Genomic DNA, 24697 nt, shown 5'->3' with positions numbered 1-24697 from the left:
GTGTTTGTGTGTGTGTGTGTGTGTGTGTGTGTGTGTTTGTGTGTGTGTGTGTGTGTGTGTGTGCCTCATGTGCAGCAGTAATACTGACCATACGAGCGCAGTGAAAGCAACAAGAGCCCATTCAAACGTGCCAAAGGCTGACACTGTATGGTATTCGGTGGTCCTACCTGAGCCTCATTGGCGATACGGGGCGGCACCTCGAAGCCCTTCCTCTCCAGCTCGCGGTCCTTGTAGCGCCCGTACTGGTCGTAGCCCAGGTAACCGCTGCCCGTGGCAACCAGCAGGGTCAGAGGTCGCACACGAGACTGGAGCCCCAGAGAGGCCGGGTTCAGGCGGAAACCGCTCCCTGTGGAGAGACAAACACACACGTTACAGACGTCTCTCACACACACACACACACACGCACACACACACGCAAGCACACACACACGCACACACACACACAAGCCATGCTGTCATTAGTCCCCCTCTCTGCGGAGAGATGCACACGCACACACGTCACACATGATACACACATCCGTCACATTGCATACGTGACACATGCACGTGTAATACACAAACACACAACCACACGCATCACACTCTCTCAGACACTGAGGTAATATCCATGTTCAGACCCATTCCCTGCAGTGAGATGCACACACACAAACATACACACGTCACACACACACACACGTCATACACATTTGTCAATTTGTCCTTAATGTCCACATTCAGGCGTGTCCTCTTCTACATATACACACACGTCACACTCTCTCCGTAATGTCCTTTTCAGATGAATAATGATATCTGAATTACTACAGCATAGGCTGAAGACAAACATATAAATCTCAATAAGCAACACATGTTCCTCTTCCCAGCAGACACGCACGCACGCACGCACGTACGCACGCACGCACACACACTCCTCCTTAATGTCCTTTTGGAATGGATAGAGGAACAGTATGTGTTCCACCTAAATAGACACATGTTGCAATACTGATATACTGTATTCAAAAACAGGCATGTCGTTATTAATGAAGGCATGTCAGAATAGGCCGCGGACCCCAACATACTGTACATTACACCGAGGCTGAAAAATAAATCTGGGGGAAAAATGACCTTTAAATCTCTCCAACAACGTACCTCAGTCCATGTAGATACCTTCATGCCAAAAATGATGCTGTCTGTTGTTGAGGAAAGCTCAACTTCTCATAACATGAACTCTACAGTAGCTTGACAGTCTAGCTAGCATATCTATCCCACATCCTGAAGTCCCTCTCTAATAAAGACAGAGTGTCTGCTCTGCTGTGTAAAAGGCTCTTGGTGGTGATGAAAGTGCTATTTCAGCTGCCTTTGATATTGGCTAATGTGTATGTGCTCAGATGTAACCTATTCCCCACTCCATTCCAGAACACTGGGAGTTAGGGGAATTCAGCTTCAGCTTGCCTTTGATCAGGGGGCTCCATGGGATATGACAGACCTATCTCTCACACACAATTTGACCTACTTGGCAGAACATTTTTAAGGCTTTATATTTTATAAGTACGGTTATCATAGGGAGGTTTGTTCAATATTATTGGAATTAGACTCCAACAGTTGAAGATTTGACAATCATGGTGACTGTCATTTATACTGACTACATATTCCTTAAAACTAGCTTATGACTAGTTATATGCTAGCTTATTACGCAGTTAAAAAAAAAAAACACACACAAATCATCATTTTTATTTCGCTTGTGAAATGGATTTCTAAGCACATTGCCATCAAGTATTGCTCACATTCAAACTCACACTTTCTCAAGCCAGTAAATGCGCCTCGGCTACACAGTACAGTTCAGCGCGCTGTACAGAGCAGTACAGTACAGTGCACGAGGTGGATTGTACAGTTTGTGAGAGGTCAGCTGGATATGGCTGAAGTACGCAACATCTCCAAGGTTGACCTTTAACCTAAGCCTATAGGTTTCATCTGATGTGGGGCCTACAGAGCAGTTGACTGACGGATGAGAATAGCAAGAGGCAAAGGGAGACTGGATCAGGCGCTGTCGTTGTTGAGGTTTGGTTTGGATCCTCTTTCCTCTTAAAACATTTCTTGGTCAACACCTTTTCGTTGGCTCAGTGGTACAACCGCAGCTAATGCCCATAAAGCAATTAGTAATTGACAATTCATGTACTGCAGTGAACATGCTCCTTAGATAAGCCACTCAAAAAAATATTTTTAATCCATACAATAGTGAAAATAGCTGTGGTTGCACCACCCTGACGTGTGCTACTGCTAAAACGCCATTGAGCCATCTATGTGGAAGCTCTGAGGTAGACTGACAACATAAACTACTCCTCCACATCACAAAACTGTAAGAAGAATGGTTAGTGGGTTTGCTTTGGCATTGGCACCAAAGCTGTAGCCTACATACAGTATGACAGAAAAAGGCAAGCGGGGAAGAAAACAATGTGCTTAGAAAGTCAGTGTGTGTGTGTGTGTGTGTGTGTGTGTGTGTGTGTGTGTGTGTGTGTGTGTGTGTGTGTGTGTGTGTGTGTGTGTGTGTGTGTGTGTGTGTGTGTGTGCACTCACTCGTTTCTATCCAACATTGACAGACACACTGCAATAGCTTTCGCTTTTCCCTTATTTGCCTTCATCCCACAGGAGTAAACTGCTTTAAAAGTCTGCACTAGATCTGACAGAACCAATCTCCTCCATTCCATTAACGTCCTGTATAGTCAGTGAGCAACCACTTCCTGAAACAACACTGCCCTCTTATGGTATGAAAAGGCATTGTGACTGTGGCCAAGTCTGGTACTGCAGTACAAGTCGGACCACCAGAGGCTTGAAGGACCAGTTCAGTCAATTTCAACATGCAGTTGTAATGCTCACACTACCCTGGACTTCTCAGTACCTGAGATTATTTTTTCTTCCTCTTCAGCCGTTTCCGCGATCCTGGTCATTGTAATGGGGGCAGCGCTTTGTTTACATTTCAAAAAAACATTTTTATTTATTCCCAAAAACATCCAAAAGGTTATACAACATCAGCAGACAACTAGCAAACAGCGGTACCGTTTGGGAAAATATTTGGAGTAGGCCTATGTTAATTTTTGTATGTAAACAAACGCTGCCCCCATTAGAATAGCTCATATCTCGGGAAGGGCTGAGCCGAAAAATGTGGCATCACCAGGTACTGACAAGTCAAGGGTAGCGTGACCAATACAACAGCATGTTGAAATTGACTGAACTGGTCCTTTAACACAACACAACAACATTTCTAGGAACAGTATTTGTGTGCAGAAAATAAAGTTCTAAAATGTGAATATTCTGCATGTACTATTGCTGCAAGTGAATATGCTACTTCAAGTTCAAATGTTTCCTCAATCTCAGGCCCACCACACACAATACTTTTATCATTTCTCGCCGTAACCGTTGTGCATATAATGAAGAAGCTTAAGATGAAACTCATTTTACTGTCCTCTAATCTCATTCCAGGACCTTCAGCATGGGGTTTCAGCAATATTTCAAAGTGAACCGTATGATTTAGTCTGGACTGACAATTATGCCAATGAGTCTGTCTGTCTGTCTGTCTGTCTGTCTGTCTGTCTGTCTCTCTCTCTCTCTCTCTCGCACGCACGCACGCACGCACGCACACACACACACACACACACACACACACACACACACACACACACACACACACACACACACACACACACACACACACACTTGTTCCTGATTATTTATTACAGTTGGCAGAAGTCGGAACAGTTCTGCTACATGCATTGAAAACATTGAAAACAAGTGGCAATATTTTTCTGCACTCAAACGTTTTGACCTTCCTATAACAGAAGGTAGTAGCGTAACTTACAATTATCTAGCGAGGGCTTTTTTATTGTTACTCAGCACATAATGTTATTATGCATTACTATTTATTAAAAATGTAGAGGTGACCAAAGAAAAAGTAAATGTATGGTGTGAGTCTTACACCATAAAAGTATAACACTAGCACAGGATGTTACATACCGGTCACACCAGTTATTTCATTATACCTAATGATGTTGCTAGACATTGTTGTTACTGAGAGAAAAAAACTAGAAAGGGATTTGATCTTGTAATAGACCCATTGCAGATGAAAACAAAGCATGCCAATGAATTCTGCACTGTGTTGCTGTTTTATAGCTACCTCGGCTCGATTAAAACATTTCAGTGGTAGCTACTGCAAATCTAATGATATCAATGTTCAAATTAATTAAGTAAAACACAATAATAATAGTAGAAGTACTTAGTAGTAGTAGTAACAATAATAATACAACTAAACACAAGTTCAGGGGCAGCTTGTCAGCATACCAGTCTCACACCCAACTCGTCATCAGCTTGAATTGTGCATTGCAACTAACACAGCGGCACAAACTTGACATTACCTTTGAAGAAGGTCCGCTGAGAGCCTTCCTGAGACCATCGTATTCCCTGCTTTCTCAACAGTAACCAGCAACTGTAAACAGGGAAAACATACACACTGATGTTTAACAGCCACGCGAGCTCAACATTCAGCATAACCGCATTTCAACAAACGTGATGGTTATTTGATTTTGATTTGTGTGTTTATTTTCATGGTGACGATAATTGAACAGGCTTAATTAATTGATTAATTGCTGAACATTAATATCTACTTCCGTGTATATGTAAACGTTACTATGCTAAGAGCTATGTGGTAAATTAAAACAACCGCTTCTCTATTAGAATTTGACAAGTAATACCAGCGTTGCAGTCTACAAGATAAGACTCTCATGTCTCTCAACAAATAATGATCAACGAGTTATGCGAATAATGTGGACATCCATTTGAACGATGTCAAGTTGAGGGCATCACAGCGTAATCGAAAGAGGGTGTTGCAAAACCATGGAACTGTCAGGTAAGACGTCCGTGATAACGTTAGCAAAGAAGACAACTGAAGGGCTTTCGGTGAATTGTTCTTCGTATGTCATAGACGGGCACTCCAGCTTGTCTGAGGAATAAACCTGTCTATTTATGCGCGGATGTACTTATTTACCTGTTCGTGCTGTTCAGACGAGCACAACACACTTTCATCAAGGGTGCTGACATCTTGCAAGACTGCATACCAGCATGACAAGTCTCCTTCGTTTTTGTTGGTGGATTAGTTGAAAGTCACTGTCGCCATCTGCTGTTCTGGAGCGCACGCGCACAACACCTTGCCCTTTCATATTTTTCCTTGGGTAGGCCCTTTCATATTTCATGATAGATTATCATTGGCAGATAATGATGACAGCTAATGAGTTAAAAATGTGCGACTATAATTAAGTCCTAACTTTTTTCCACCCCAGAGATGATCAAAGTCACACTCCAAAGTTTCAAATTGGCCCGAAGTGCCACCGCCTACAACTAGGCTCAACATTTTGACACCCTAGGCCCACCAGTACAAAGCATCTTAATGCCCCGTGTACATCGGGAGCGACCAACGCGAATGAAGCGACGGAAGTCATTCATTCTCTATGGAGGGTGCGCGACCAGCGCTACCGGAGCGAATTCGCCAAGGGCGAAGCTTCTTGAGCGACCAGGGCGACTTTTGACGATTAAACTCAAGCTAATCTTAAGCGAATTCGCTATGACGCTGTTCGGCGAAAACCAATCGGAACGTTCATATCGAGGAATGTCCCAGGCTGTCAAGACAGAGCCGTTATGTGATTAGCTGAATCAAACATGTCAGTGCAGCGTCCAAAACAAATACAACGAATTCATGGCGAAACTTCTTCAACTACCCCAGCTACCCGGTCGCGTTGGTAGCGCTTGATGTACACGGGGCATTACCGTTCAATAAAACAGCCCTCTAAAGTTTTCATATCTTGCATATACTGTTAACGCTACATTAAAAAAAATATTACAAATGAAGACAGTATTTTGGAACGCCAAAAATACTAATTTCAGGAAACAGTTATTCACTTTTTATTGCACCGACTGATTTTTCAATACAGCAAAACAGGATAATCACTTCTTGCACTACACTGTGTGTGTATGTGTGGGAGACTGAGTGTGAAGAGGGGTGTGCCCACACATAGTGGAAAACTTGTGAATTCCCAGCTATTCAAGTGATACTTCATCCCAATTTCTTCCTGGACTATGTATAGTGACATAGTGACTTCTTTGAGACACCTGGACACTTTTCCAGTTATTGACTCTTTTCGATGCTTTTGCTATGTACCACTCAGCTACGGCACATGTGATGAACAACTCTTATTCTTTTCATCACAACCACAGCTGTGTGTGTGTGTGTGCGCGTGAGAGAGAGAGATTTGACTTTGGCTAAATGTACAAGCTTGTGCTGTATGGTGAATATACAATACGTGTGTAATGTCTGTGTTTTCTTCTGTATTCATGTGCTATTGAACACCTTAATTTCACTTCACTTAATTTCCCTTGGGATTAATGAATTAAACTCTACTCTACTCTCCGCACAAAATTTGCTCATTAAGCAATGCACTTAACATTGTTTTGCATAAAAGAACAACCTGTGCTCTTAAGGTAAAGGAGAAAAAAAACACCCCACATCAAGTCAAATATCAACACTATTTTTTATTCATAAAATATATATATTCAAATCAAAATCACAACCATTGAAGTTTACCCATTTTTAGTGTTGGTCTCTTAGTTGATAACCAAAATAAAAATTTCACTGTGTGCACAATTTCTAATACTGTGAGGGGTGGGAGCACTAGAGTTTAATAGTTAAGGATCAATCGAACGCAGGATCAATGCCATTGTGTCCCCCCTTCCCATCAATAAAAAGGCAGGGATCCGCACGTCATTTTAAACCACCGGTATAGGCCGTACAATTACACTGTTACAGCATGTGGGATTTGGAACAAGGGTGTGGTGGAGGCAGGGGTGAGACATTCACATCACTCACTTAGTCACTTTGTACATGGGAGGGTAAAAAAATGTCACATTTTCTCTAGTAGTAGTAGTAGTAACCCCTCTCCTACCTAATCATGGTGCAAACTGTGAGACTATACACTTTCAACAGGGGAAGTGACTCTTTGGGGGAGGGGGGGGGAAGTGCAGTCTTTTGCCACTTACATAGGCGACTATGGTTCTATAGGTCCAGACTAGAGGAAAACAAGAAGAAACTCATTAGGAAAAAAAACATGGCAGTCCTTGGAGTGCTTACATATAAAAACAGTTTTAAACAAAACAAATGACAGTACACCAAACAAAAACACAAATCTTCACATTTTAAAGTTTTATGATAATGCTCAGGCTCTGAGACCTGAAATAGCATTTGAAAAATGTTTAAAACCACTACGCTTGTGTGCGCGCCAATTCACTCCAATTTATTTCAAACTGGTTTAAAAAATATAGTAAATTCACATCGTCTGGAAAGACCTTTCAGGTGAGATGGCAGAAATTGTTACAGATAGCCTATACAAACGATCTAAGAAATAAAACAGCATGAGCAAAAAAAAAAGCACAATTCGTCATAGTCGTTTCAAGAATAGGCTACTCATGTACTTAAGTGTGTTCATCCCTTCAACATCCTCAGGTGCAACTGCCCATCTCACAACCAAATCAAGCGTTACACTACAAGTGCAAGGTGAAGCACGCAATAGGTTAGGACACAATTAATTAAGGACAGAGGAAATGTTCACTTTTTAAATGGGTTTAATAACAATATTTACCAAAAAAGGGGCATACATGGCTGAATAAGCCTCCCTACTTAATTCAATTGGGAAGTGCTACTGTCCCTTTTGAGCAACAAATCAGGAAATACTCTGAAAGGAAAATGGGCTGTGGCATGCATTCACCACAGCGTTTAACGGCTGGACTTATTGCACACACTCCACATGATTTACTATGAATGACAAAAGACAACGGACACAGCAGCAACCTCCCATGTTCCTGCCTCTAATGGTCTGGATGAGTACCCATAATTTTTTAAAAAAAGTAAAAGTGATCTGTCCATGACATCTAGTCATGTGAGTGTAAATGGGTTTGTGTGTACATATGAAGTGACATAGCAGCTTTTGTGAACTAGCAGGAAGTGAGGCGACATGCGATGTTGAAAAAGAAAAAAAAGAAGAGAGTAAAAAGCTTGCTTCCTCTCAAAATGCCAAAGGCGGGAGGGAGAGGGAGATCACAGGCAAACCGGGTGCGGAAAACAAGGAAACCCTTCAAAGGGGGTTCCAGAGGTCTCTCCTCTTTCCAGAAGTCTCCACACTCACTGAGACCTGAAGAGGCATGCCACTGCTGGCAAAAATAAAATGTATACATACCATCGCATTCATCATGGTGGACGTACAGAATAGCATATGTACAGAATAGCAAAACAGGACGAATACAACAAATACAAAAGCACAAAACAAAGACATGGAAAAACAAAGAAAACAAAAAAAATCTAAACAATGCATACTTTACCTGACCAAAGCCAATTGTAGAAGAATAAAAAGCGCACCACAACAGAGCAGCGCACGAGGCCCTTAGAAGATCAGACTAAAGTCTGATCAATTTCCAGCTGAAGATGAGCTGCCCTCAACGTGGGATGCTGGAAAACTCTTCATTTAGGCCAAAATCGGTACCTGCACATGTTTCAGAGTCAGGGATATGATTTCCTTTTCATTCAAATCACTAAAGCCTAAAAGCTCAGCAAACAAATCCATATAAAACAAGGGGGTGCGGGTGATTAAAAATGAGGGAATGAGGGATTGGGCAAGTGAACGTGAATTGCAACACAACTTCATAATGACAAACACTGGTACATACAGTATAAAGACAGGCTCAGCATGATACAAAAGTGCTACCTTTTATGGTAAGAACGGAGGCGGCCATGTTGGATTTTTGCAAATTACATTATGTTGAGAATGAGATGTAGTAGACAGATGAGAAACAGTGTTCAATGAGAGATTGTTTAGCCAGTAAGCCCTTGACCACTCCTCAACACGCACACGCACACGCACACGCACACGCACACACCCTAGCAGCCAGCATTCAGTAAGAAAGAGTAGGGAGAAAAAAAAAAAAAACAGGTGATGGAAAAGCACATAAAAAACCCCAAACACATGCTCTTCAAATAAAATCTTACGAGTCAAGGAAAGACTAATACCTTTCGATGAAAGCAGACCACTTTTTTCTACAGTAAAAGAGTATAGCACATCAGCCAAAGCAACGGGTGTTCTCTAAGTCAATGTTTCTCAACTGGTGGGTCGCGACCCAAATGTGGATCGCAGAGGGGTCATGGGTGGGTCGCTGAGCCGTGGTGTAAAAAAATCGTAATTCATTCATTCGCTGAAAAAAAAACTTTTCCTGCAACAATTAACGTTTATTTTTATAGCCGATTGAACTTGTGTCATCTGTCGTCATAGATAAAATCAGAATGTTTATGCGAGATAGAAGCGTGCAATCGGTCATTCGAGTGTCGCTAAAAAAATTGGGTCGCGACCGAATGAGAGTGGAAAATGGTGGGTCCCAAGACTGTTCCAGTTGAGAACCACTGCTCTAAGTCACCATAAGCAGATGGCAGCGGATGGGAGATTAACCGGGCTTGGCTGTGCTGGTTAAAGGGGGTGAAGGTGCGAAGACGTGAGGTTTTTTTTCTCCCTTTACATGTGCTCGGGAAGTTGTGGGGATTAGTTCAGGGGTCTTTTCCCTTCATATGAAGTCATCATTGGCTGATGATGACGAGCAGGGCGATTCACTAAGGTGTGCGTGTGCTTTGTGGTGGAAAGGTCTTCCCACGACTCACTCTTGCCTCTCATACAGAAACAATCTCTCCCATCATGCGCGCACACACACACACACACACACACACACACACACACACACACACACACGCCAAAAGGACAACAGAGGCACAGCCAATAATAAATTATGCCGTGGCTAATGCTAGTTTGGGTGCACAACACAGGACACCAGAGAAGGTGGGGGGCCATCTAGGGGGCCTCCGCACAGAACCAGTGGGACACCCACACCCATCCCCACCTCTCTGTAACAGCATTGGCACTGTTAGGGTTACTACCACACCATACCTTTGGTACTGTTTCACAGTTGAATACATAGTATTGATCCAGAAAAAAAGAGAGACTAAAAAAATTGGGACTTTGACCATGATTGAGTCCCTCCACCTACTGACTGAGGTTGCTGTGTATAAGAGTGCCTAAACACAAGAGACTACGCACCAGGACTCGGACCGTCAGTTAATGAGTGCGGGTGCCTACTAGTAGCACTCCAGACAGGGTCCCTCCATCTGCTGTAACTCAGGTCCCTGTATAGTAGGGCCTAGAGCAGGGATGGGCAACTGGAGGCCCGGGGGCCACATGCGGCCCGCCTCCTCACTCTGTGTGCTCCATAGATAAAACATAATTTAAAAAAGACCATATTTTTTTTAAATCACTACTAAATCAATCCATTGTAATTTTACTGTTGGCCACTGCTGTTCCTTCCAAACAATATTGGCCATTGGTGAGCAACCAACTGCATCTCAAACTCTGCGAGTTAGAGTCAGATTCGTGGTCATGTGGCCCTCCGATGGTATCGTTGAAAAAATGTGGCCCTCCTGATAATAAAAGTTGCCCACCCCTGGCCTACACACTAAAGAGAGACTATAAACTGGGATTTTTGAATCACGTGTGGAAAGCCTACAGTAGACACATATGATGACTCTTGTGTATTACAGGCCTAGTCCAACTGTGGTTCCTGTGAAAGCCTTCAGTAAGGCCTGTAATACAGGCCAATTGTTGCTCCTGTGTTTTAGAGAATAGTCTTATTTTGGCTCTTGTGTATGGAAGGCCTAGTCCAATTGTGGCTCTTGTGAAGAAGGCCAACAGTAGGCCGACCGTGACTCCTGTGTTTGAGAACCTGGTCCTGTTGTGGCTCCTGTGTAGTAGAACATAGGCCTAATCATTTCGGTCCTTTGTATAGTCCTACTGTGGATCCTGTGTGAAAACCTACAGTAGGCCTATTGCAGTTACCGTACTATGTTTTAGAGCCTAGTCCTATTGTTGCTTTTGTGAAAGCCAACAGTACGCTGATTTCGACTCTTGTGTTTTAGAGGCCTAGTTCAATTGTAGGTCCTGTGTGTAAGCCTACAGTAGGCCTATTGTGGCTCCTGTGTTTTAGAACCTAGGCCTATTGTGGCTCCTGTGTTTTAGAACCTAGGCCCAATGTGGCTCCTGTGTTTTAGAACCTAGGCCTATTGTGGCTCCTGTGTTTTAGAACCTAGTCCTATTGTGGTCACCATGTTTGACGGCCTAGTTCTCCAGGCCTTCTCGAGAGAAGAAGTCCTCCAGCTCGGTGAGCCTCTCGATGAGCATGACGTCCAGGTCCGTGTCGTCGCCGCGTCCCCGCCGGGCCCTGCCCTTGGTGCGCATCAGCCCCACCAGGTTGGGCCGCGCCTTGCGTTTCCGCGGCAACGTGAAGTCGGGGAAGTCGAGCACGCGCTTGCGCTTCTGGTGGCCGATGCAGACCAGCGAGCCGTTCCTCTCCTTGGGCTCCTCGAAAATGGTCTCCAGTGACCTGAAGAGAGACGCCGCACAAAACGCACAGCACATGAGACATCACAAAACAACAATAAGAAAATACACATTATATTACATCAAACAACAATAAACAAGTCAAAGATGACAAGGACCTGGCTCAGACGTAAACCTAAGTTAATAACCTGAGATTGTGGGAAGCCATCTAATAGATGGCTAAACGATATCTGGTGGCAATTTATGAGCAAGTTCAGCGTAGCCAGGTTTCTCACTTAACAGTGCTCTTGGACCAGCGCGATCATGTGACGCATAGATAGACGTGTTTGACGTCAAATTGTAATAAAGGTTTAATCCATTCTCCCATATGGGCATACAAAGCAAATACGCTAAAAAAAATGGAGCCATTAATGATGGAACTATTGACCATTCAATTGACAAGCGCACACAAACAACAAATGACAGACAACAGTGGGGCCAGGTAACAAACAACACACATTTGTTCATGTGATAGAGGGCCGTGAGTGGCAAAGGCCAAAGGAGCAGCAGGACAATACCCAGACAATACACTACAGTCCCTCCCCCAGGCTCTTGGCATAGACAGCAAACACACAGCATGGCGCACAAAACAACTACTGTATGAACAAACAAACAAAGGACAGGGCACCCATGTTGTTATTGCGATTCAGGGCTGGAAGTGACAACAAAAAAAAGACAAAAAGTAGAACAATGTACAGTCAAAGGAGTCAAGTTAAAGCACCAGACAGCTGGATTTTTTTGGGATCTTGAAACAACTAAACTCTTTTGACGAAGATAACTTGAATGAATGCAAATCATTGACAGCACGGAGAATACATTGTGCAATGTTTTCTGGTGAAAGTGCTGTTTTTATACGCCCATATCAGTCTGGAAAATCAGGAAGTCCTGATCACAAGTATTAGTGCATACAATTAAATGGACTATGTTTTAGACCTCACACAAGTGCACACAGGGCATCTTTAATACAATTACAAGAACAAAGTCCCCAAAAAACACCATTACTCATGCTCATGAAGTAATTTCAATTGTTCAATGTTGCTGCTCCCATTCTTTGGAACAATCTGCCCGACCACATCCAGAATGCCCCTTCACTGGCCATGTGTAAGCAACACCTTAAGACACATCTCTTCCTGGAGGCTTATGGCTGCTAGTTCCACAAGCACTTTCACTTACATGCTTTCACACACACGCTCACACACTGACGCGCACACACACTCACACTTTCCAACACAACACTCTGTGAAGCGTCCTTAGGTGTTTTGAAAAGCGCTATATAAAACGAAAGTATTATTATTATTATTAATTGTTACTTTTCCAGCACCCAAATACGTATATATAAAATTTTATTAAATGGACTTTTCTACTACTACTCCAGTGCTCTGACCTGTTGGGTGTGGGCGACTTGTAGTTTTTGTTTGTGTAGATCTCTTCCAGGCTGAACTCCTTCTTCTTCAATCTGTTGGGAGAACAAAAATACAGGATGGAACTTCAGCCACAAATCATTAACAGTGCATCACAGTGCCCATAATTGGCATTCACCGCCACTGCGTTGTACTATATACAGTGCATGCATCCAGACACACATCTCTCACAGTATAACGATGATGGACGGTGAGGAGGGTGCAGTTTATTCATAAGCTTCTTTCACAGTACCCAAAGCCCACAAAGGAACAATTACAGCTGTGCTGTATTGTGTAGAATGTATTTATTGCAGTATGAATCATCTCATTTTCAAAAGGAGTCCTTAAATTAACATACACAAGAAAACAATAAAATGGTATGTATACCAAGGGTCTCGTTGTGCAGGAAGACTTAATGGCAACTCACGACTGACATCCTTAGCAGTATAGTGATAATACACTTTATGTATGAAATCGACTCACAGCACCCAAGGAGACGCACCGCACTTCATTAAAACTGTTCTGCAACCAAGGGGTTGAATAATCTTATCCTAGTGCTGCAGCGTATGGTGAGTGGCACACATGCGTTAAGTAGCTGCTTACCTCTTTGGTTTAGGGAAGCACAATATCTAAGAGGTTGTAAAAGTTATTAGCATACGTCCATTGAGTACATAGTTTTGTTCTTTCCAATGGGGTCTTTAGACTGACAACCATTAACAATACCAGGGCCCTGCTTCTTATGTTACTGGGGTACAGAGCAATGCAAAATTTTATTTTTGCATTTTTTTTTACTTTATTTGACAGGAAAGCTTGAGAGGTGGACAGGAAACAAATGGGGAGAGAGACGGGGAGGGGTCGGCAAATGACCCAGGCCGGGAATCGAACCCAGGGCAGCCGTATGGCAGATGAGTGCCCTACCGGTTGGCCACGGCAGGGCCAGCAATGCAAATTTTGTTATAGGTTAGGTCACGTGATGGGGAAAGCACTGACTTAGAGCTTCTGTGATGTCAATACCTGTGGATAATTAATTGATGTATTTGCATCACATAGGGCTATGGGTAGGTGTGGGCCGTAGGCCTTTTGTTTGTTACATCGCAGCTGAGATAATGTCGTGATTTAACCCATTTTATCCTAAGCCCTTTTTGGGAAAAGGTGCCCTCTGCCTATCAAAACCTAAATATCTCCGCCTCTGAAGCACAAAAAATATTAAATAAGTTGCATTTAAAAGCTAGGACCCTCATTACGCATTGGAATGTGTTCATTCAACTCTAACATACTCACATTGTTAATAAAAAACTCAAACCTCAAGAGCCTGCATGCAGCGTATATGTCGCTCCAGGACAAAATGGGTTATAGCCCTAGACATCCTGCATGCTTTGCTAGCTGGGCCTGCGGTTGTTTCCTAACATGCTGGCTCACCTCTTTGGTTTGGGGAGCCCCATGGGGGTGAGGTTGTTGTCTGGTTTGGGGACAGTCTTGCGGATGCGGATCTGGGAGACCCGCTCGGAACGCCGACCTGTCTCAGCCACCACATTCCCATCATACAGTGCGGCCTTCAAGATAAACAAACAAAATCAAGTTGCATCAGAATCAGAACTGGTGTACTAATACAGTGTGGACCTAGTGGGCTCATTACTGCTTTGCAGCACTGTTAAAGGGACACTGTGCAGGAAATGGTCAAAAAAGGTACTGCAACTATGCTACTCATTGAAACTAGGCTCCCTATTGCCAAATTTGATCTTTACATGAAAGTTTACTAAGTAATAAACAAATATTAACTAGCATGGTCCAATTACAGTCATTTTTGCAGCTTAAAATGGCTATTTTAGGAAATTCAAAATGGCAGACCATGGAGAAGATCCCCCTTTTCATGTATGAAAAGTGCAATTTTTGCAGTCATAATGAATACTTAGAATTTCATGGTGGTGGTAAAAATTCATGAAAAAGGTAACATTAGTGAATGGGTAGCATGAATTCTGGAAATAAACAACTAAAAATCTCACACAGTGCCCCTTTAAAGGATAACTTCTGCCAATTTCAATATGCTGTATTGCTCACGCTACCCTTGACTTGTCAGTGCCCGGTGATGCTGCATTTTTTGACCCTTTCCAAGATCTGAGCTATTCTAATGGGGGCAGACTTTGTTTACATTAACAACTTTTTTTTAACATAGGCCTACTTCAAATATTATCCCAAAAGGTATCGTTGATTGATAGTTGTCTGCTGATGTTGCATAACCTTTTGGATGCTTTTGGAAATAAAATCAAGATGTTTTTTTGAAAGGCTGAAGAAAAAAAAAAAAACTCAGGTACTGACAAGTCCAGGGTAGCGTGAGCATTACAACTGCATGAAATTGGCAGAAGTTACCCTTTGACTTTGTGGAAAATTTAATGTGATACTTCCCTTAACTCACTTGATGCCAATGAGGCTTAAAGCAGTTTCGGATCCTAACATTCAGTACTAATGATGCTGAGGCGTGTCAATTCAGTTTTTACAGTGTGGTGCAGACAGAGATAGAATTCAATTTTCTGTGAGTTGAAAAAAACAAATGCTGAAAAGGCTCAAGTTTGTCTATCAAGAGTCTTCAGAATGCTATCCATGCTATAAAATTACCATCACTACTGTAGCGTAGTAGATGTCAGAATTTCACTATTTTTTCTGTGGCAAAGGGGTGTGGAGTTACTAAATGCTTGCCAAATTCTGAAAATTCTTAAAATGGCCATTAATATTGGCCAACAGGCTGGTCCACTTGAGGCATGAAACTTTCCACACTAAAATGACAGGTGTCTCAGTTGTTTTGTCCAACCCCTGTAAATCCTGAGATCTTATCTGCTCTGCTGCATCCACCAAGGGGAAGTCCTTCACATTCACCAAATAACTAACTAACTAACTAACTAACTAACTAAATGCAGAGATCGGATGTACTCTACTGCACGCACCTCTCTGGTAGGCCCTCTGCCGTGCAGCCCTGGGTACTTGACGTTGGCACTGACTTTGGCGAAGTTGGGCTCTGTGGGCGCCACATCCAGGCGCAGCATCCTGACGGAGGGCGAGTGGCGAGGGGGGACATCCTGACTGCGTTCTGGTGTCAACTTGGACTTGCTCCGCCTCCTGATGGGTCAAGTGAGACGCAGGACAGTAGCGGAGAGCGGAGCGAAGACAGAGACATACGATTACTATGCAAATACATGACTGGATAGGGTACAACAAATTGGAGGTATACACACGGCAAGACAAAAAAATAGTGAATACAAAAAAGGTGTTCGAAATACAAACACAGATGACTTATATGGTCTTGTGAACATACAGTACAATTGAAAAAAATACAGATATCAAATATGATAGAAGGCTTACAAAACAGTACAAGTTTAAAAAGAAAAGTGCTTTGTGTCCTCATTAACACAAACTGTTAATAGTTGGGTTTACATGGGCACTTTTAAATCAGACTTAACATATGAACTGGTTACATACTGTATGCATCATGTAAACAGTCAAATAGCCTTATTACACATAAGTGGCTTCAATATTTACATAGATATTTGGTAGTTTAGATTGTTCATATAAATCGAGGAAACTGCCCATGTAAACGGTTTGTTTAAACTGGTTACATTTAATCAGTTTAAACAAAAAGTGCTCATGAAAAAAAGGTGAATAAAGATTTCAGTGGCAAACTGAAGTGTATTTCAGTAAGCACTAATCTGCCCAGAGAGCAGAGTAGAGCTTTGTGTGCAGCGAAGATTAACCCCTTAGCGCAGAGCCTATGTTATAACCTTACTGTCACCAACATTGTAATGCCCATGTCTTAATCTGTTACTTAAAGCTCTCTGTAGTGCCATAACAATGTTATGATGTAGTTGAATATTTTCAGAAAATAGTGAATAGGTCCGCCGGCGACCCCATCTGCAGTAGGCCTAAGAGGTTAATCAGGGGTGTAAAGGTGTGTGTGTGTGTGGATGGAAATCCCTGGGAGACTGGCTCTCACACTCACCTGTGTCAATCACCTTAGACTTGTTTCAAGGGCAGGTAATGTGTTAAAGCACACCTATTCTTTGTAAGTTGCCAATGGGAAATTGCATTACAACCAAGTAAGTTGCTAACTTGCTGTCGAGAAACACACCCTAGTTGATGTTGGCTTTAGTCCTAGCAAACTCCTAGTTTCTCTTGTCCTAGCAAAGTTTGTATCGACACTGCACTGCCTCCATCCTGCTGTGGCGCTGAGGAAGATATAGGAAGACTTTATAACATACCTATATTGCCATGACACTTGTGACATATGACAGAATAAAGTTAGCGTAAGCAATTCTATTATCGGGCAGCTATTAGAATAGGGATTTGGAAGCAATCCTACATCACACAATCACACATTTTCACTATGGAAATTGGAAAACCTTATTTTAAGCACTAAAGCGGTGAATAATGAAAACGTCTGGCAGTAACGGTCACTATGGCGACAGCTGACAATAATCACTACACTAGGCGACAACAAGATCACTTCCGCTACAGACAGCTACAATAACAATAGCATCATTTGCAGTGGTAGTAGCTAGGTACTGCCCTGTGCGTCTCTTCCGTTCTCTGCACTGCTTTGGCCTACTGTCCTCTTGCTCTATATGCAGGGTATAAATGTTAGCATTAGCATCAGGTTACTGTGCTGTGCGACTGGCTGGGAGTGTTTATGCCCACCGTGTTGTGGCTCTCGTCCTGATGGGAGAGGAGGCCTCGGGACAGGAGCGATGAGCGTAGCTATAGCAACGCAATACAGAAACAACAAGGTCAAAGGTCAGCGAGATCCATTTAGAACCGTGACATAGCAGTGATAATGCATTATAACACGCATACATTTGTATAGTATGTGTAGTCACGTAGCTTGCATTGTAATTAAAGAACTTGTTGGTCTCAGCATCTGTATGTGACTATGCGTTGTAGGTTGTAGTTGTAAGTTTACACTTAAATAGCATAAACAAATACATACTCAATGTGCAATTGCGTACCGTTTTAAATATTATCTTTGAAATGTACATGTACAAATGGTGATAACAGAAATCAGATGATTAAAACCCTGTAAAAGGTGCTAAAGCGTGTACGTCTTGAGGGTGTGTGGGGGTGGATGCTTGGCCTTACCTGTGGTCGTTGGCAAGGCCCGGTGGCCCGGTGTAGTCGGCGAGTGGCCGCAGGGGCGGGTACTGGTCTCGGTGGAGCGCCACGCGGGTCACCACCGTGTCGAGCGCGGAGGGCGAGAGGTGCGCGAAGGGCGAGAGGCGGCGGTGGCGCAGCCAGAGGCGGAAGCGGCCCGGCGCCGAGATGGCCAACACCGTCTGGATGCCCGGCTTGGGGAAGACGCCATGCCGCAGCAGCTCCGCCGGCGACAGCAGAGCCTTCCGGAACAGCTGAGCCAGGCTGGGCTGGTGGCGGCACGTGTCCCCGCCGCGGGCAAGCAGACGACCGGGGGACGCGCATGAGGAGAAGGTGGAGGTGGAGAAACAGAATGACGCTGATGTGGATGAGAGGGAGGAGGTGCTGTGGCAAAGCGTACCCACCACGCTGGGTTTCACCCCCAGGCTGGTGACGGCGCCCACTAGAGGCGGGGAGAGGGTGTCGCTGAGGCTCATGAGGGGTCCGAGCGGGTCAATGACTGTGCCGTGGTCCTGGTTGTGCAGCCCGCCGACGCGTTTCAGGGCGGCGCCGCGCCCCCTCCGCACAGCTGGCTCCTTGTCCCACAAGTGCTTCAGCTTGGCGCCGACGGGTCGCTGCAGACTGGCCAGTCCGCCGAACGCACCGCCCTCCAAGGCCGGGAAGGAGGAGGAGGAGATGGCAGAAGGGGTCGTGAGGCGGCTGGCCGTGTCAGACAGCTGTTGCAGCAACACCGCGTCACCGTCCTCTGATGACCTCGATGACTTGATGCCAAGGAGCAGGGGCTTGGACGAGCCGTTTTTGGGCATGTTGGCGAGCTTGGAGTTGGCGCGTGCCACACTGGTGGAGTGAAAGGGCAACAGCGTCTGTTTCGTACCCCTGATGCCCCCCAGTTTCGTCTCCACACACACGGCGACCGAGTGCATGTTTGAGGTGCCCTGGGTGAATGTCGGCAGACCAGGCCCTGGAGGACCCCTTCGGTTTGGGGATGCCAGGCTAACGTGCGACCCTGCAGTGGGCGACATGGGACCGTCACTGTTCAGGGACAAGGACAGCGCATTAGTAGAGCCGGACCCGGAATCGCCAGGCTCCTGTTTGAACTGTCCGCCTGAGCCCGAGCTCTGCGTTCTGCCTTCAGAGTGAGGGCGGCCATCTTGCGGTCTGCTGCTGACATCGCCCTCAGGCCTCTGTGGACCTCTCTGCGGCTGCTGTGCGGCGGCGGGGGAGGGGCTGTGCGAGGCCGAGGAGGTCTTGACGGTGGAGCTTGTAGTCTTGAACAGAGCGGCGTAGGCCAAGGCTGCCTCGCTCTTCCTCTGCCTCTTCTTAGGCTCCGGCTTCTCAGCCTTGACCACGGTGGTGGTGGTGGAGGAAGAGGAGGAGGAGGAGGAGGAGGAGGAGGAGCAGGAGTCCCCCTGCAGCTTAGGGCTATGCAGCGATGGAGACGCAGGGCCCGGGGACCCCAAGGGGGAGCCCAGGGGGGAGGCAATAGGGGAGGCGAATGCGAGCAATGCCGGTTGTGCTTTCGTGGGCCCGGCCACTGGCGAAAGCACCTGCTGCTGCTGCTGCTGCCTGGGATGCTTGCTGCTGGCTCCAACCACCGTGATGGAATGTGTCGACGTCAGGGCTCCACCGATGGGGCTCAATTTGATTGGCTGAGACGAGGCAGCACAGAGAAGCCCCTCCCTCCTGTCCACCAGCCTGCCCTCCGCCACAGACACCAACGACGACGACGATGAGTGCGTCCCCGACTGCACCTTCTCCGCCGGAATCTGGACGCTGATGGAAGGCACCTGGAGCACCGGGCCAGAAACTGGGCCACGGTGTGAACCGTGTGGGGCTCCCCCTGGTGTTTTGGAGGGCGACCGCATGCCCTGAGCCCCAGCACCAGTCCCAGCCCTGGCCGCAGTCTGTGGGTGTGCATGTGCATGTGGTAAGCAGGAGCGCGCCTGCTCCTTACCCCAGCTGGAGGAGGAGGAGCCACCGCTAACGTCCGTGCTAGCCAACACCGTGTCCACCAACAGGCTCAGGGCGTTCTGCCCGTTCTCCATCTCCAGCTCCGTGTCGGCGTCCTCAAAGTCCGACACCGGGGAGTAGTTACCCTGTAGGCAGCGCTCTGGCTGCCCCCCAACAGCTGAGAAAGAGGTTGTGCTGCCTCCTGAAGAGGAGGCCATTGGGGTACGCGCAGTACCCGTCGTCCCAGGACCACAAGAGGGGTCTTTGGTCACAGCGTGGTGGCCGCGGGTTGGGGACGTGACGGCGGCCACCTTCCATGAACACACTGGCTCTGAGGTCTTCCTGGTCCTCTCCGGTGACAGTGGCGTCGGCTTCTGAGCAAAGCTTTTTGTGGCACTAGAGTCCTCATCTACCACCATGGGTTGGTGGCGACCTGGAAAAACAACACACAAAGACCTTGTTATAGGCGCATAAAATATCACAACGTGCACAAACATATCTTAGCTAAAGAGCAAAACTCTGCTCGCCTGTTGTTTTAAAATGTTTCCTAGATAATATAACAAGGGTTCAACTTTGGCCCACCTCTGCATATACTCAGACAAATTGTAGTTGACTACTTCACGGGATACATTCGCTGAATACATTCACGATAAGTAGAAGAGCAAGGCACTTCACACATCTCCACACAACGCACAACTTATTCACTTTTGCTCTGCTTTCAACATGCTTGTTTGCAACCTACGTTCCATGCTAATTTTATCAACTACTGTAATGGCAATTTTAAAATCAACCACACCCGTCCCACTTCGCATCTCACCTTGTCTGGATGTTGGGGACAGGAGCAGGGTGGAGGTATGGGGTGGGCTCATTGGGGACGGTGATCCCAGCCCTTTAGTCACGTGAGGGGGCAGGTTGAGAGGTGAATGGGGGGGCAGGATGAGCGGCGAGGGAGCTCCAAATCCCCTGATCATGTGAGGAGAAGGAGGGGGCGAGCTCACTGGTGACGCCGAGGCCGACGCCAGGCCTCTGGTTGTGTGCGTGGGGGAGCCCAGAGGTGACACTGTCCCAGGTCCCCTGGTTGAATTGGGCGGTGGGCTCAGCGGGCAGAGAGATCCGGGAGCCCTGGTTGTTGTGGCGGGGGGTGGGCTAAGCGAACAGACCAGTCCGAGGCCTCTGGTCGAGGGATGAGGAGGGCTGAGAGGTGAAGCAAAACCAGCCACCCTGGTTGTGTGTGTGTGGTGGGGTGGGCTCAGATGGGAGACGCCGGACTCGAGGCCTCTAAATGTGGGGTGGGGTGGGGAGCCGAGCGGAGAGGTGCATGTTCCAACCCCTCTGCTGCAGTGGTGAGGGGGAGAGGCGAGAGGTGATGAAGCCTGTCCACCAACACCACCACCACCAGGAGCCCTGCCGCCCCCACCCCCCAGCTGTGCCAGGCGTCCATGGATCAAGGCCAGGCTGCCGGCGTGCGCGGTGCTCTGCTCGCACAGAAGGTCCATGCGGTGCTCCAGGAGCTCCAGGCGCTGGCCCAGCGAGCCCAGGCACCCCGACAGCAGGCTCCGCATCTCAGCCTGGTGGGCCGCCAACACCCGCTCCAGGGCGCCCAGCTGGGCCACACTGAAGGAGGAGGATGGGGATGGGGATGGGGAGGCGGAGGGGCCCTGGGGAGGAGGATGGGGAGAGGAGACCAAGGTCTGGGTCGGGGGAGACGTGACTGGGACAGAGCTGGAGGTCTGGGGAGAGGAGACCGAGACGCCCCGGGAAGTCGATACCGATCCCGAGACCAGGCCTGTGGTCTGGGTAGACGAGCCCGAGGTCTTCTTGGGAGATGAGGGGTGGGGAGATGGGGTGCCGGTGGAGGAAGGTGGGTGGCTCCACATGGACTGTTGTCTCTGCATTGAGTCCTCTGACATGAAACACAAGGAAAACGCACAATAGATCAGCATTCAGGTACAATGTTGCTTTATGTGCAAATAAATGTAAAAATGACTATGCAACGTCTGTGATCTCTGTTGTGTGTTCTGTATACATAAATAAATTCAATCATTTGTTACAGTAAGTGCACAGCACTGTCATAGTTGCTACATGTTATCATGCTACACTGATCATGACAGCTTCACAGCTCCAGTAGACAGAGGGTTTTTGGGCAATTTACAACTGAATTGCATAGATCACATGGGTGTTATGCATGATTTGTTTTGCACTACAGCTGGAACACAGTGCGGTCATTACCTTCTTCGTAATAATCGCTGTGTGGTCTTCCCTTGGTCTGTCTGTACGTGACAAAAACCTGCCAAGGAGAAAAGGGGAACAAAAAACAAGGCAATGAAAAAAACAACGCAGCACAAATCATCTGGAGTGATCAACTGATTTTAGTACGTCACACGTAGGCTACAACCCATACAAGGGAATGGAAATTCTGTTTCTCAATAGCCCATGTGTTGACAGGACAAGACAGGGCAAGCACAGTGTAGTGTACTGGTGGCTATTTAGCATTCCACCTCTGACTGCCATACCTTAGCGTCAGGGTCGCTTTCGGCCTGTCGCCCAAAGCCTCTGCCGGCATCCACATTGACATTGGTGGTGGTGGTGGTGGTGGCCCTGTTCACACCGAAACCAGCTGCCGCCTTTCCACCTCGGCTCATCTCCGCCGATGCTGCCCCACCACCACCACTCTGCCTCCTCTGGGGAACCCCTGCCTGGCTGAACCCCGCCCCCGCCGCCTGTCCGAACCCCCCCTCTACCAGGTGGCAGGCGGCCTTGGTCTCCGGAGTCCAGCGCAGCTCGGCAGCCTTGGTCTTACTCTTGCCCCCCATGCTGTTGGGTTCCCTGCCCAGCCGGTCGGGGTGGAAGCCTGGGGCTGGGGCCGGGGCTGGGGCTGGAACAGGGGGTGGTGTTGCTGGAGATGGGGCCAGGGGGCAAGGGCCCGATGTGGACCCACGGCCCTGTGCAGGGTTCCTGGGGTCAGTGGAGAGCATCATATCCACTTGGCTGTTGGGAAGGAACATGGAGGTATGCAGTTATGCATTAATATGCACTGTGTTCCTCTCCGTGTGGCTTGTTTATGTCCTGTGGCTGTGGCTGCTACATGTATGTATGTGTGTGTGTGTGTGCGCGCGCGTGTGTGTGTGTGCGTGCGTGCGTGCGTGTGTGTGAGAGAGAGAGAGAGAGATGCCTTGGCAAAATGTATGCAACAGTAAGCTATATATGATTATTTTATGTGTAAATATGTGTGTTATGTCTTGTGGGCAATGTCTTTATTTATGTGTGTATGCTACTTGACACCTTAATTTCCCCCTGGGATCAATAAACGATACTCTACTCTACTCTACTCTACATTTTGCGCAATAAAGATATTTGACTGTTTCTGTTTAGATGATGATGGGAGAAAGGGAGTTAGGAAGAATAAAATGCAAAGCTAAAAAGGAGCTGATAAACAAAGTCAAATGCCAATTTGAATGGGCATTGTCTTACCTACTGAATTATTTTGCATGATAATAATGTCCACCATGTCCCTTGGGCTTTATGATAGGAAGACGTTAGGGGCAATCTCGGTTGTGTTGAAATTTAACAAGGTCTGTGATGAACCTAGCAGACTGCCAGGTCTCCTCAGGGACACTGATAAGGCTGGTAGTAGACCAATAACTGTCTTTATACTGGTAGTGGTAGGTCTTGTATAGCTTGAGCGATGAAGCTCAGTCGAAATGGTCCCCCATAGCTCCTAACGTCTAAAACCGGCGTTTTGGACAATCGATATCCAGATGGCCAAATACTTTCTATTCCATCACGATTCACAATGAGATATCATTTACCATCTAAGTCACATGACGACTATGTTTTGTATATCTGATTTACACAAACCATGTTCTTACAAACGAACGTCTTCCAAATGTCAAACTATTTTGGTTCACGATGTGACTGCGCTTTTACGCATAGCCTACAGGGGAAACAATTAAAATATTGCCACGGTTTGGAAAATAATCCATCCGAATTTGTAACCTTGTAACGAGGAGTTGATGCTTTCCTGCGTACCAACTCGTGTAAAGAGAAGAGAGCAGGGGCGTTCAGGCCACCACAAATAGCATGTCGGGAACTTAACGTTCTTTCGCCGGTGTTTGGAATTAAAAATTGCATAGCTTACCTGAACACGCAGCCCCCGACCACTGCTGTTCGTGGAACAGCAAGGTGGATGCGGGAATTGGTGGAACAGCTCAAAGTATAATTTCGTGCAACTCCATCCCGATGTCCCGTGTTGAGTGAGAAATTATATCTAAAAGCTTACTGCAGTCGCTTCCGGCGCAGACACACCATCCATGACCCAGATTGAAAATGAGTTAGAGCATGAAAAAGACCCAAATATGTTAGATTGACTACCGGCGACCATAAAAGTCACATCCTGTAATGGAACATTTGAAGAGCTACTCAAAAACACATGGGGTCTTGAACTGTTTTTAGATTGAAATAAAACAAACTAGCTAGCTTAATGACAAGTATTGTGCACGGCATCAGCTTCCGTTCTGTGTAGTAGGGGAGTGACTGCCCTTTCCATTGGCTGTACAGAACTATACTACTGTTTCATTGGTGAATAGCAAAAGTTTCCTACTGCATCATGGGATATCTACGGTACATTGAAGCATGATTTCAATCTAATATGTAATGTATAATGACTGGGGATTATGCGCTCACGGTATCTTCGGCAAAGTCTTGGACACAATGTAGCCAAACGCACGGTCCATCCTA

At 46.2% G+C, this 24697-nt stretch overlaps 2 protein-coding genes across 4 annotated transcripts in view; both read right to left on the bottom strand.

Annotated features, from left to right (window-relative positions):
* Positions 1-5102, bottom strand: part of pisd (phosphatidylserine decarboxylase) — a 73262-nt gene extending 68160 nt beyond the window's left edge. Inside the window, exons 1-3 of one of the 2 annotated variants that reach the window (XM_063210282.1) lie at positions 5012-5102; positions 4383-4453; positions 168-346 (exon numbers count right to left, since the gene is read on the bottom strand). In XM_063210282.1, coding sequence (XP_063066352.1) covers positions 168-346; positions 4383-4453; positions 5012-5079 — 318 coding nt within the window. In that variant the 5' untranslated portion in view covers positions 5080-5102. Of the gene's footprint in view, positions 1-167; positions 347-4382; positions 4454-5011 lie in introns of those variants that run through there. The other variant, XM_063210284.1, reaches the window with a different exon arrangement.
* A 4367-nt stretch (positions 5103-9469) lies between these two features.
* On the bottom strand, positions 9470-24471 carry wu:fi75a02 (mucin-5AC). 2 transcript variants are annotated; one of them, XM_063210278.1, is made up of 10 exons: positions 24099-24471; positions 22474-22948; positions 22190-22247; positions 20778-21863; positions 17999-20393; positions 17561-17620; positions 15817-15988; positions 14297-14430; positions 12862-12933; positions 9470-11481 (listed from the first exon to the last, which is right to left on the bottom strand). In XM_063210278.1, exons 2-10 carry the CDS (start codon positions 22936-22938, stop codon positions 11217-11219), a joined length of 4707 nt encoding a protein of 1568 aa, XP_063066348.1. In that variant the 5' UTR covers positions 22939-22948; positions 24099-24471; the 3' UTR covers positions 9470-11216. The 2 variants fall into 2 exon arrangements, with proteins under 2 accessions (XP_063066348.1, XP_063066349.1); XM_063210279.1 differs by lacking the exon at positions 17561-17620.
* Positions 24472-24697: the final 226 nt, after the last annotated feature.

The sequence above is a fragment of the Engraulis encrasicolus genome, chromosome 11, assembly GCF_034702125.1.
Source record: "Engraulis encrasicolus isolate BLACKSEA-1 chromosome 11, IST_EnEncr_1.0, whole genome shotgun sequence".
NCBI classification, from domain to species: Eukaryota; Metazoa; Chordata; class Actinopteri; order Clupeiformes; family Engraulidae; genus Engraulis; species Engraulis encrasicolus.
The sequence above is the reverse complement of the archived record's forward strand: the minus strand, read 5'-3'. Positions and strand labels throughout refer to the sequence as shown.

What these genes read in the sequence shown, in the direction of transcription:
- wu:fi75a02 (XM_063210278.1), bottom strand. Translation starts at nt 22,938, where the DNA reads ATGATGCTCTCCACTGACCCCAGGAACCCTGCACAGGGCCGTGGGTCC. An exon ending in GGCCTTGCCAACGACCACAG is followed by an intron (nt 17,621 to 17,998) that starts GTAAGGCCAAGC and finishes GCGTTGCTATAG; the next exon opens with CTACGCTCATCGCTCCTGTC. An exon ending in AGGACGAGAGCCACAACACG is followed by an intron (nt 15,989 to 17,560) that starts GTGGGCATAAAC and finishes TTGACCCATCAG; the next exon opens with GAGGCGGAGCAAGTCCAAGT.